General features: G+C 38.3%; 1 protein-coding gene across 1 annotated transcript; it reads right to left on the reverse strand.

Annotated features, from left to right (window-relative positions):
- Positions 1 to 1,119: 1,119 nt before the first annotated feature.
- On the reverse strand, positions 1,120 to 12,515 carry LOC140139317 (major facilitator superfamily domain-containing protein 6-like). The gene is made up of 6 exons (XM_072161097.1): positions 11,665 to 12,515; positions 10,604 to 10,757; positions 10,140 to 10,299; positions 3,061 to 3,264; positions 2,156 to 2,391; positions 1,120 to 1,483 (listed from the first exon to the last, which is right to left on the reverse strand). Exons 1-6 carry the CDS (start codon positions 12,453 to 12,455, stop codon positions 1,355 to 1,357), a joined length of 1,674 nt encoding a protein of 557 aa, XP_072017198.1. The 5' UTR covers positions 12,456 to 12,515; the 3' UTR covers positions 1,120 to 1,354.
- Positions 12,516 to 14,003: the final 1,488 nt, after the last annotated feature.

A 14,003-nucleotide genomic window follows, 5' to 3' on the forward strand; every position in this document is an offset into this window, starting at 1 on the left:
CAACGTTGTGGTGGTTGGCTGCCCGGCAAAAAGCACGTTGGGCCAACGTCGAAAAGCAACGTTGGCCCAACGTAGTAAGGTCAGTTCGCCTACGTTGGGCCAACGTAGTGTTGCTATCTGGGCCGGCGTTACAATTTCATTAGAAAACAGAAGCGTAACGGTGTGTGTGTGTGGGGGGTGGCGGGGGGCGGGTGGTCAAAATCACAAAAATTGTCATAAATTGTCAACAAAGGTCTAAAAATCTAAAACAAATCTGCCGATCACAATCCCACAGGAGACAAGATGTTCCACAGGTAAACTCCCTCTTGTTCTCTTGGCTGCGCCACTGATAATTCCAAACATTTGACACACCAATATTCAAATTGAATTTTTAGGTATAGGCCTAACAGAAAAATCACTGGTTCGTTCGGAACTATACGCCGTAGAAGTGACGTCATAATCGGATTAACTACCATAGCAATGGATGAATACAATTTTTGAATAGACCGCCCTGCACTACAAGCAGATTGCACTATCACCTGTGTATGTCAGCAAACATAGATTGAATACAATACCGCTCTTTTCAAAGATACTTATCTTACAGGTGCGAGTGATTAGCCTTTCTTTGGCATATATGGTTCAATGTATCGGTACCGCGTGAACGTTGTAGTGCAGAGCGGTATAGTCAAAATTGTATTCATCTATTGCTATGGTAGTTAATCCGATTAACTACGTCACTTCTACGGCGTATAGCGGAATCATAATATTTCGCACATAGAACTACGTAATAGTCTCGATATGCGAGAGCGCCTCGTTTGATTTATAATTCATGAAACTCATGTTGTCCAATACAGTAGAGGGGGTAGTGCCTGTTTCAGACTTAATAAAGAGTTTCCAACAATGATCTGACGCGTTTAGTTTAAATATAGTGAAAACAATTTACGGTTCATAATTTGAACAATAATAATTTGAACAATAGTGAAAATAAATAAATAAATAAATAAATAAATAAATAAATAAATAAATAAATAAATAAATAAATAAACTAAAAATACTGAAAGAAAGGAAGGAAGAGAAAGAAAAAAGAAAGAAGAAAGAAAGAAAGAAAGGAGAAAGGAAGGAAGGAAGGAGAGAGAGGGAGAGAGAGAGAGAGAGAGTGTGTGAGAGAGAGAGAGAAAGAATGTGTATTGGGTAAATTGGGTCATTGGCGGAGTTGAAGGTCGATGGGTCCAGTGACCCAGTCTAGTGGCACCTGGCTCCATATTAAAACACGACTTATGAATGAAGGTATTCTTTGAATTCCTCATCTGAAAATCTTTCAGGATTTCTTCATAATTATCAATAAATTACTTCCTCACTCACATAGATAAAGTTTCTATTTTGAAAGAAGTACAATTTTCTCCCCGCCTGTCTTCGATTTGACCGGCATTACTGGACTGATCTTATCGGTACCGTCTGTGTCTGACGTTGCGTCATCAAATGTAACTGTTGGTACTATCACAATCTATGATTAAAAATACATAATGATGCTACTTTAGGAGGGGTGTTTTTAAAGAAAAGTGTTTTTAAAGAAAAGTTTGTGTTGTAGACATCATTGCGGACCTTGGCTATTTTTGGATATACTGTCTTTCCCAACATGCCAGTATTTGGCAACGACGTTCCAGTAGCCTGTGTGATGCTTGTGTTGCTGATAAGCAACCATTATAGCAAATACCATTCCATAATACATACTTTTAAAGATGATAATGGTGAACGATTTATTTATCGCTTTGAACAACATGAGGTTTATAAGGATAACTTACAGCAAATATCAATGACAGTATGAAACTATAACCAGCGCGTCACTCGTGTTTATTCAAACTAAGCGCTTAAGGTAATGTTTTTTGTCTTGAAGCGTGACCAAAAACCCACGTACTTGACCAAACAAAATAGAGAAATTTTGCTCGCAGTCGCTTGCGCGGCCCTCTTCTAATCACCCATACATGCCCTCTTTTGATCGCCCATTGATACACATGTCCCGAGTTTAACCACTCAGACGTTCGAGTTAAATTTGAGCAAGAAATCCAATACATATATGTGAAGTTGCCATAGAAGTTGAAGTAAATTTTCATTTCGCAAATTCTCTAATAATAATGTGTAACAGTGAATGATTGATTGCAAAGAAGAACATACCTACCCTGATTAGTACAGCAAATATCAATGAAAGTATGAAACTAACTATTCCATAGTAACCAAAAGTCGCTGCGCCACCAAAATGCTCCACAAGCCAACCAGTAGTGAGATATCCTAGGGCGACGCCGATGCCGAAGTATAAAGCGGAGCAAAAGCCGCAAACGGTGACGAACAGGTTAGCAGGTACAGCGTTACTCATGTAGGATATTAATACGTTCCAGGTTTGAGCAAATGCAAAACCTTTAAAGACAAAGAAAAAGGGGTGAAAACAATGAAAAAACAGTACCGGTACTCATGGTACTCGCCGTAAAAGTAGTGATGTAACAGGATTAATTACTACAGCGATGGGCCAAAACCCCACACTATAAGCAGGTTGCACTCATCACCTGTCATGCTTGTGTATGTGTACAGGTGCGAGTGGATTCATAACCGATATATGATATACTTTCCATCAAGGATTTCTGTGGGTACAAGCAGGACCGCGACACTCCGGCACTTGTTGGAAGACATCTAGTACAGCAGACAGTACATGTGCAATGTGATTTTCTCATTTATAATTAGGATTACGTCATTGCCAGAGCTTGTTTATTTGTTCATTAGAATGATTGACAGCGGTGGGCGGACTTATACTCTTTGTTTTGTTATGAGCGGTACAAAAATGTGATTCTCCTATAAATTATAGGTCACTAGGTCAATTCGGACCGTCTCTTCCTCAGATCTCTATGTAGGACTCTATGGTATCTTCTCATTACACGATCGTAGTAAGACTTGGCCGGCGACGACGCTTGCGAATTGCCTGTCTTCAACTGCTGTATAGCATGGTATAGGCAGTTTGTAGAGAGTGTCTTATCTCATTATTAAAGGATCTCTGGTACAAGCCACCATAAATTCCTAGCCGATAATACTTACCATTCAGAATTTCTGTAGGCACAATCCACCATGGATTTTTAGTAATATATATCCACAAAAATCTCACGGTGTAAGTTAAAAATCCCACATTAAGACTATTCCAATAGCCTAAGTACTTAATTGAGAGGCTACTTGCATATCCGGCGGGAATTTCAGATGCAGCTTGGAATAGCGAGACAAAACTCAGTAAGCCGTGCGTAGCACCTAGTAAATATAGATATAATAAATTGGATTAGAAGATTTCAACATTTGTGTGACATTTATTATTATCTAGCGTCATAGTACGAATGATATCACTATTGAAAAAATCTATTAGGGTGTTTTTTTTAAAATATTAATTAAACAAATATATATTACATTTTATTGTTGTTAGCTCGAGACCTGGTACCAAATAAGAAAGGACAGAGAGCAGAGAATTGAATCCCCACTTTACTATTTCCTACCTAATATTAGAATATAGAACTCTCACTAGGACCATAATTACCTCATCCCAATGGCATAGTTCCCTGGCATAGCACAATAACCTCAATTAAACAATCATAGTGCAAAATTTGACCTCAAGTTTCAGAGTATGAGTTTTTGCACAGAAATTTTCAAAGTTCATTCAATGAATGTGCAAATATATTGGGGTTAGAGAACTGTGCCTTGATAGATTAGCATGTTGTGGATCATAGTGTCTACTCCACATGACCATGACGCACGGTTGTTTGATGTATATAGAATTGGCTTCATTATTAACTAAATGCAAACTATAGATGGCGCTATTTATCCTAAATCATATTTCTTTATTTGCAAGGTTTTGGTGATTAATACCGCCATTAAAACAGCTGGAATAGGTGTAACAAGCAACAAGGAACTTTTATAAACATATTTTATCAAACAATAAAAGGAATTATTTGTATTAAAAGCTTGAAAGGGTAATTTCCAGTAACTAAATAGCGCCACCAATTTTGGTATTAATACATACATATTTAATCCAAAAAAGCTGTAAAAAATACTATAAAAGTGAATAATTTTGTAAAATAGGGGACATTAAAGTTGAAAACGACTCAAAAGCATCTGTATACATTAGCACGATGTCACCTTTAGCTGTTTAAGCCTAAAATTTGGTTATACATGATGTTTTGTTTGAAAAACTAATAAATGATCCCATCAAACAACCGTGGACGATAATATCTGTTGTCTTAGCACAAAGCAGAATCTTGGACAACTACCCATGACTGAGCCCGATAGAATCATTTGCTTTATTCCGTGTGGTAAATGGATAGTTGTCTAATATTATGCTTACTGTGTCGTCTTATTTCATTTGACTGAGCCCGATAGAATCATTTGCTTTATTCCTTGTGGTAAATGGATAGTTGTCTAATATTATGCTTACTGTGTCGTCTTATTTCATTTGACTGAGCCCGATAGAATCATTTGCTTTATTCCGTGTGGTAAATGGATAGTTGTCTAATATTATGCTTACTGTGTCGTCTTATTTCATTTGACTGAGCCCGATAGAATCATTTGCTTTATTCCGTGTGGTAAATGGATAGTTGTCTAATATTATGCTTACTGTGTCGTCTTATTTCATTTGACTGAGCCCGATAGAATCATTTGCTTTATTCCGTGTGGTAAATGGATAGTTGTCTAATATTATGCTTACTGTGTCGTCTTATTTCATTTGACTGAGCCCGATAGAATCATTTGCTTTATTCCGTGTGGTAAATGGATAGTTGTCTAATATTATGCTTACTGTGTCGTCTTATTTCATTTGACTGAGCCCGATAGAATCATTTGTTTTATTCCGTGTGGTAAATGGATAGTTGTCTAATATTATGCTTACTGTGTCGTCTTATTTCATTTGACTGAGCCCGATAGAATCATTTGCTTTATTCCGTGTGGTAAATGGATAGTTGTCTAATATTATGCTTACTGTGTCGTCTTATTTCATTTGACTGAGCCCGATAGGATCATTTGCTTTATTCCGTGTGGTAAATGGATAGTTGTCTAATATTATGCTTACTGTGTTGTCTTATTTCATTTGACTGAGCCCGATAGAATCATTTGCTTTATTCCGTGTGGTAAATGGATAGTTGTCTAATATTATGCTTACTGTGTCGTCTTATTTCATTTGACTGAGCCCGATAGAATCATTTGCTTTATTCCGTGTGGTAAATGGATAGTTGTCTAATATTCTGCTTACTGTGTCGTCTTATTTCATTTGACTGAGCCCGATAGAATCATTTGCTTTATTCCGTGTGGTAAATGGATAGTTGTCTAATATTCTGCTTACTGTGTCGTCTTATTTCATTTGACTGAGCCCGATAGAATCATTTGCTTTATTCCGTGTGGTAAATGGATAGTTGTCTAATATTCTGCTTACTGTGTCGTCTTATTTCATTTGACTGAGCCCGATAGAATCATTTGCTTTATTCCGTGTGGTAAATGGATAGTTGTCTAATATTATGCTTACTGTGTCGTCTTATTTCATTTGACTGAGCCCGATAGAATCATTTGCTTTATTCCGTGTGGTAAATGGATAGTTGTCTAATATTATGCTTACTGTGTCGTCTTATTTCATTTGAAATTTTAAAAAGTAGAAGTATTCCATTATACACAGTGACATTAACTTATTTTTATCGTTATTTCAACCAACGACCTGTCTTGAGAATTTAGTAGCCATTTTTTCACAAATATATACCGAGTACGTACCAATTTATATATAACCTGGAAGGCAAATACCCGTCACTATTACAGTCTTTATTTGCTGAGGACTTGCTGTTGTCAGTCTCTCTAATCTAATTCACAGTGAAGCTATGCAATTTGATAGATTGAAATTCACTTATGCAATTTGATTAGGGGAAAGCTATTCCAGAGGGAGTTTGTAAATTAAATGGAACATCCATTTCAGAGGGAGTATGTAAATTAAAAGGAACAGCTATTTTGGGATCATTTCAGAGGGAGTATGTAAATTAAATGGAACAGCCAAAGGTATGTAATTTAAATGGAACAGCCTTAACGCTTCACACATGGTATTTTCAATTTTCATCATCTATAATTATTATAGGCCTAATACGCTATTGAAATTCACAATATGCAATTTGATTAGCGGAAAGCTATTCCAGAGGGAGTATTTAAATTAAATGGAACAGCCATTTCAGAGGGAGTATGTAAATTAAATGGAACAGCCTATTTTGTGGCCATTTCAGAGGGAGTATGTAAAATAAATAGAACAGCCAATGGGTATGTAGTTTAACTGGAACAGCCTTAACGTTTATGTCATCTATATTATAATTACGCTATTGTCTGTGAATCTGTCTGTTTAGTCCTACGTGTATGGGATGGGGTGGGATGGGTGTTATTAACAATATAATTCTCAGGTGCAATCTGTGCACAAACTCTGAGCCCTGAAGCTGCTTTATTTGATGATAAACGGAAGGCCCTTTTTAACATTTGGGGCCCTGGGGCCCATAATATTTGACGTATGAGGCTCATGTACATATGTTGAAGTATAATTCTCAAGTGCTATCAGTAGATTCAAGCTGGGCACTGTAGCCACTTTATTTACTTGGTAAAGGCTGGCCCTATGTTTTAGCGCTTGGGGCCCTGGGGCCCATATTATGTGACATATGGGGCTCATATGTACATATAACAATGTAATTCTCAGGTGCAATCTGGGGGCCCATATTATGTGACATATGGGGCACATATGTACATATAACAATGTAATTCTCAGGTGCAATCTGTGTACAGACTCTGAGCTCTGAAGCAGCTTTATTTAATGAAAAACGGCCGGCCCTTTGCTTTAACATTTGGAGCCTGGGGCCCATAATATTTGGCTTATGGGGCTCATCTGCATATGTTGAAATATAATTCTCAAGTGTTATCAGCAGACTCAAGCTGGACATTCTAGCTGCGTTATTTACTGAGTAACGACCGGCGCTATGTTTTAGCGTTTGGGGTCCTGGGCCCTTATTATGTGACACATGGGGTTCATATACACTTCTAGTGCCCGTTTCTATTCATCGGTATGTATTCTTCTCCCGTGCATTATTTTCGCGAACTACCCTTCATAGCCCAAATTATATAAACATGCACGCTAAACAAAGCATTATCTAAAACCCGCACGCTAAACAATAGATTCTAGATAATACGTGCACGCTCAAATACTAGAAATACTACTTTCACATAACTATATAGTAGAGTTAGGTGGCGCTTTCGACACAGAGGTCACATAACTATATAATTGTCTGTTCGATATATATACCATCAAAAATGTACGAATATACATTCTGTGGTGTTAAAATGGTATAGTTACAAACGGTTTTCTATTTTGCAAATATCATTGTCATAAATTATGATTAATGATCTCAAATAAATCAAACATCAAATGAGAATAATCGAGCTTATATTAATTAAAAAGGGCTAAAAACAGGTGGACCATAATTATACAAGATGACACTATTGCAAAATATTCAGCATTTTACAAATGAAATACATGTAGGCCTATATCTAAAATAACATGGCCGGGCCCGGGAAACACACACTAGCGCGTAGCGCATAATATCATGATCATGCTTTATAATACAAGGTCCCTCGTAAAGTTGTTTACCAAAAATGTCTACTTTCAACGTGCGCATGGGCAGAACCGGGTTCCCGCTTTTGTGTATGAATAATTACCGTAATGAGGACAAGCACCCGGGGAAAGTACCCGATGTGTGGTACCAGAAATTCAACTTTTCGTGGATATTTAATGGCCAATTCATTCTTGGAGTTATTTGAAAACAAAATGTGAATTGTTCTTGTTGTACAGTGATTTACTACAAAATACGGGCATTTTACCAGTAATATGGAAAGTTATTTGCTAGTTGGCTGAGGGCTGAATGAGAGCCAACGCGCCACGCCAGTGCATGAGTGTGAGGTAGGGCTCCTACATAATTTGCTTTCAAGGATCGATCAAACATGACAGATATGAAACTTTTATAATATTAATAAAAACGAACAACCATATTTTATTTTACTCAAACTTCACAATTGTACAAGAATCAAATTAAAAGTGCAAGAAAAATTTACAATAATTTGTTTACACTTTCTATTAAATCGCTGCAATTATGAGAATGATTGAATGATAATTCCATCAATGCGATCATGATTAAATTGGGACGGGAATGACGGCGGCGTCCGTTGATAATTTCCCGGGGATAATACTCAAGTCATGTCAGTCAATCAATGAGACTGTCAATCAAAATCTCCATGAATGAACTGACATAAAAGAGGATTTGCGGTAAACGATGTTTTGATGATTTTGAACAATTTGTCGATTGGCTCACTCACCAGCGGTCGAGTCGGGTTTTTTTTTTTTCTTGTGTGTTTTTCTGCTTCAAACGTTGCTGTATAAGCCGCACCGCCGTATAAGCCGCACTGACTTTCGGCGGCTCCAAAAATAACGTATAAGCCGCGGCTTATATTCCGGAAATTACGGAACTGAACAAATTGTAAAATCCCAATGTCGTGTGTTTTAATATAAGTAGATTTTAAAGTTCAAATTATAGAGCTATAAAGTCCAGTTGATATTGATATGTTTTATCTCTCATCTCAATTCACCGTAATACTAGTCGGACATCTAAATCGATCATTTCCAGGTGTACTGGTTCAGTGCTCTCTGTGTTCGAAACCACGATATTAAATGATCACAACATAAAGTCAATTGGTTACAAACCATGCGTGAATAAGTTACTAAAGTATGACGTATGGCGCAATCGATACCATTGATACAGGGATTGATTTTTTTTACTAGTTAAATGGCAAAAGGCACATTTACAACTTAGGGTCCATACATGTGCCACATATGAGCCCCAGTGCCCTTGTAGTTTTATAGTTAGCCTTGTTAACCTGTTGCCCCTTATTTTAACTTTTGGGGCCCTGGGGCCCATAATATATGACATATGGGGCTCATGTATACTTGTATATATAGAGTACCAGTGGAGCTATCAGTGTACCAATTCAGGGCCCTGAGGCTGCTGCATTTGATGAGAAACAGCATGCTTTGTATTTTCACATTTGGGCCCCTGGGACCCGTGACCTTTGACCTCTGGGGCCAAGATGTGCAAAGGATAAATCTACGGGGTAGGGCCCATAAGTGTACCACATATGGGCCCTGGGGCCCTTGTAGTTGTAGCGCTAGCCTTGACAGAATGTGTTTGATGGAGGAGGAGGAGGAGGAGAAGAAGAAGAAACCACAGGATGGCAATATACCCGTCCATGCTTCGCATGCGGGTATAAGTAGGGGCGTGGTGATTTCAGCACGTAGGTCTATATGAGCTACCCGAGTCATGCAAATAACTGAAATAAAACTGAACTGAAAACTGAACTGATGCATGCTACTTTAATGGTGGTGTCATATCCTATTGCTATTCATAGTTAGATCTTTGAATGACTATTTCTCAAAACTCCAGTTATTTTTGCTTTTCTGTAAAAACATATTGTGTGGCTTGCACTTGAATATATGTGTTGGAAGAATATGATATTCTTTAGTCTAGTCTGCGTATTAAAAACCCAACGTGCGTATGCGTAAAAGAAAAACTGACCAAAAAAAATTCACATTTTCTTGAATAAGTAACGTTTTCCAGCTAATCAATCTGCGCAGTCGTAAAATGAGTCTGTAAGTAGTAACGGCGCATGCGTAGTGGGAGAGAAACATATCTAACAGGTGGTGTGCCGAGGTCAGTGGTGGTGTGCGACAATCGTATTTTGTTATACTTAGCCTCGGAACTTCATTAATTAAACACGGCGGAACAAAATCGCCATGCGTGGCTGTTCAAGAACTAGTGGATTCGGCCTACTATCATGGCAATTTCTGACACGAAGATAGAGGGATGATGACGCTGTGTGCCACTAAAATGTTGGAAAATACATCATATCAATGCATCAAACCGCAATAACAACGAACGTGTCCGAAAGCACTGCGAATAGTCATGGTAGTGGGCTGAGTCGCGCCCGTGCATTATATGTAATTAATGCATGATTCGCATTTTTGTAACCTTTTTCCTGATTAGTTCCTGCTATGTAAGAGTGTATGAAAACAATATAACTACCTAAATTCTCCAGATGCCAGAATAGGAATCCCCATACAGCTCCATTACATATACCAAAGAAGAGTATGGCGGTAAACATGATAAAATAATGCGGTGTTAGTAAAATCTTCAAATGTTTCCATTGAGCATGTTGAGTTCCTGTATCATTGTAATCAGAATTCTGTATAAATAATAATAACAAAGCGCAGTGATTTATAGTGCGCTACGCACAGGTACAACGCCTAGACGTTGATCCACACTTGACGTTGATCCTCAGAGCAGACAGGTTGTCGCTATCCACTACGGCCCTACATCATTCCATAAGCTTCAAGATCGCACATCATCATCATCATCTTCATCATCTTCTTCGTCATCATCATCATCATCATCATCATCATCATCATCATCATCATCATCATCATCATCGTCATCATCATCATTTTCATCATCATCATAATCATCATTTTCATCATCATTATACTTACCGAAAGGCGCAGGCTTGGAAGACTCGCCAAGGATCCAATCATTAACAGACCAAAGGGTATAAGGACGATGACGTAATTAGCATTCGTCAACGACACTCCACATTGGATGATATTATGGCGGGAAAATTGAAGCAGAAAACCTGTCAAAAATCCCCTGGTGAATTCAAAGCAAATTTAAAAGTGTCAAAACGTGAAAAGCTTTATGAAAACCTTATTTGAAATGTATAGACCTGATGTCAGACATTCGATTAGAGTTTAATGTCTAGGTTTAAAATTTGTTGCAGTTGAAATAGCTATATCAATGCATGCGAAATTTTTGGTCACTTTTAAAACCGGGCCTTCGTATAAAAATTCGTGTAACTTTACTTCTTGAGGCCACGTTGGATTCAACGGGGCGTCATAATATGCAGGATTAGAGAGCGCATCTATTTTAAAACATCATTTAGGCCTACCCATACATGGTTTAGTTTTAAATTTAGAATCTTCCAAGTGCAAGTATACTTTTTTGGCGCAGTATACATAACTTACCCTGATACCAGTCGTCTATTGTTTTAAGTCATCATCAAATACAGCGACTGAGCGTAATGTTGAACAACCGAGGGATTCAATCTAGCCCCCTCCCTTTCGCCCAAACTTACTTCATACCACATGTCTCTATTGTTTTCAGTCCTTACCACGTCATAACTTACTTAAGTTTCAATCCAGCAAACACCCTAACGTTCAAACGTACCTAAGACTACTAGCCTCTCTTCGTTTGTTTCAGTCACCATCAAGTACGTCAACCGTGCGTAATGCTGAAGGATTGAAGGAGTCAATCTAGCACTCCCCCAGTCACTCACCATCTACCGCAACGTAGTGAGGTAAGTTCAAATATTGAACGACTTCAGCCTAGCCCTATTTACCCCAAATCCCAAGCGACATCCCCGGGGACATCCCCCATCCTCGTGTCCTTCCGTACTCCGACACGTCGTTCCCTTCACCATCTACCGTTACGTAGTTAAGTACGTGCGTAAGTAATAACAGATTTAGGAGTTTAGCCTAAGTCTTTACATCCTACTTACCCAAGATCCCAAGCAATGTTCCCCCATCCTCTCGTCCCACCGTACTCCGACACGTCGTTCCCGTCACGTGTTAAAGCAACCATAACAGAAGCGTCTGCTATAGCGTAAACTGGACTCATGGTCATATCAAATATACTGCCAATAACTAATACCTCAATGAAGACACGATATACGCCATGGGGATCGTACTGCCAACTCCTGTCTTCGTAAAGATCCTGGGGCTGTTTTGAATTAATGTTTCCTTCTTCGTTATACTTGGCTCCTGTATGTTTCGACGTATTTGTAGATGACGTCACGTCACGTCGTTCTATACCAACTTTTCTGTAATTATATTCACCGCTTATTAATGATCTTTTAGTCAAGGTTGAGTTTGTATCGTTAATGCCTTCACATGGTGCTAGTTCCGGACTTCGCAGAAGACTAAGTGCAACTCCGCTGCCTAACATCGCCATCAAAAGACCAATCATCCATGCGCGACGATAGCCTAATTTATCAGACGCCACCCCTATGATTGCCGTAGACATGGCAGAAGTAAATGGCCGTACGGAAGATGCAAGACCTATTCTACTTGGAGACAAACCTAATTGTTTCATTTGTAATGGTAGGAAGGTGATGATAGATGCACCAGCTCCGATGAAGAAGAGATAGAATATTTTGTATTTAAGCATCGTTCGGTTGATTTTAAAAACATCTTTCCAACGACTGGTATTTTCATTATCGGGAATCTTTTCCATGCCGTCCTGCTGTTCGTCAATACTGCCTTCAGTCGGCGCCTTTTCTTCCGATAACATAATTAGTTCTTTGTTGTCTCTTATTGTTTTCCCGCCAAAAAGAGCTTAATGTTTGCCTTCATGAAAGTTAGATCTTTGTATGACCTTGCCCAAAATGATTTAGCACTTATGTCATCAACACAGTTAATACACGCATGGTCATTGTATTCATCAACAATAAGTAAATGGTTTTTGGCTCAAAGTATTTTGATGGCTCTAAGACTTTTGTTCTATTAATGAGTATTATATATTTTGTTTTTCGATTTCACAAAAGAGATCTACGTGTCAACCAAATCCAAAATTGAACCAAACGAGTTACACAGTATTATAGGAGTAATGACCTCGCATATTTTGTACTGCCCAAATCATAACAAAGTTAATAAACACATGGGCACTGTATCCATCAGCGTAAACCAATGGACGTCAGCTCAAATCTTTGGTATTATAGCTCTTAGATACTCTTCCTTATTTTGTTTTCCGTTTTCAGAATACAGAGCTATGTGTCGGTCAAATCAAATTGAACCCAACGAGTTACACACTCAGTCTATAGGAATAATATCTTCCGTGGAGACATCTGAACCAAACGACTTACACACTCAGTCTATAGGAATAATATCTTCCGTGGAGACATCTGAACCAAACGACTTACACACTCAGTCTATAGGAATAATATCTTCCGTGGAGACATCTGAAGCAAACGACTTACACACTCAGTCTATAGGAATAATATCTTCCGTGCAGACGTCTGGACAAACCCTGTTGTCATGCAGTATGGTGCACATCACCCCTTTCGTTTAGGGCTATAAGGCATTAATAAACGTAATGTAACAATATGACTTAAGTTGTAATTATCTGCTCCTATAATATCTCCGATGTAAACTGAAAACAATCATAATCTCCTTTCCACCATTGCTTCTCCGTCAATTCTCTTCATTATGTCGTGTCATCATAATCCTACACTTCATATTCCCTTCCATCTGATAGTTCTCATATATCCCTCGTCCTATCATACCGCTGGTGTAATCTAAATCAACATTACATAGATGTTATACACAAGACCAGAGCACAAGACACAAGTGCGCTAATCAATTTTTGACATAGAAAACAGCTTCTCTTTTGATGTTTACTGAAGTATGGCAACTGTGGCCTTCAACACGTCAAATTAGGAGGGCTATTTAGCATAACAAAGGGTTAGTTCCCGATACACTATGGCTCAAGGAAAGTGGTTATTTTCATAATAATACACTACTAAATTCTTTTCTAGCGCATTTTGCTTCTGCTTCTGCTTGGATACTCTCCAACACCTCAAGTGAGGTCAAGCGGAAAGGAAATCTAGTGTGTGCGCACTAGTGTGATCTGCTTTAGGGATGCCCACTGTCAATACAGTTTCCACTAGAACGATTTTTCATTCACTGTGTGCGTGGACTCACACACGTATTGTCTATGGAGAAACTGATAGATACAAGAAATCCCAGGCCTGTTAAATGGCGTACATGACTTGTTTTGATCCAAATGTAGGCCTATATCAGGGTGTTTCAAGAAATTCCTGATTCCACCAGAAAACATTAA

Source organism: Amphiura filiformis, chromosome 18, assembly GCF_039555335.1.
Source record: "Amphiura filiformis chromosome 18, Afil_fr2py, whole genome shotgun sequence".
NCBI classification, from domain to species: Eukaryota; Metazoa; Echinodermata; class Ophiuroidea; order Amphilepidida; family Amphiuridae; genus Amphiura; species Amphiura filiformis.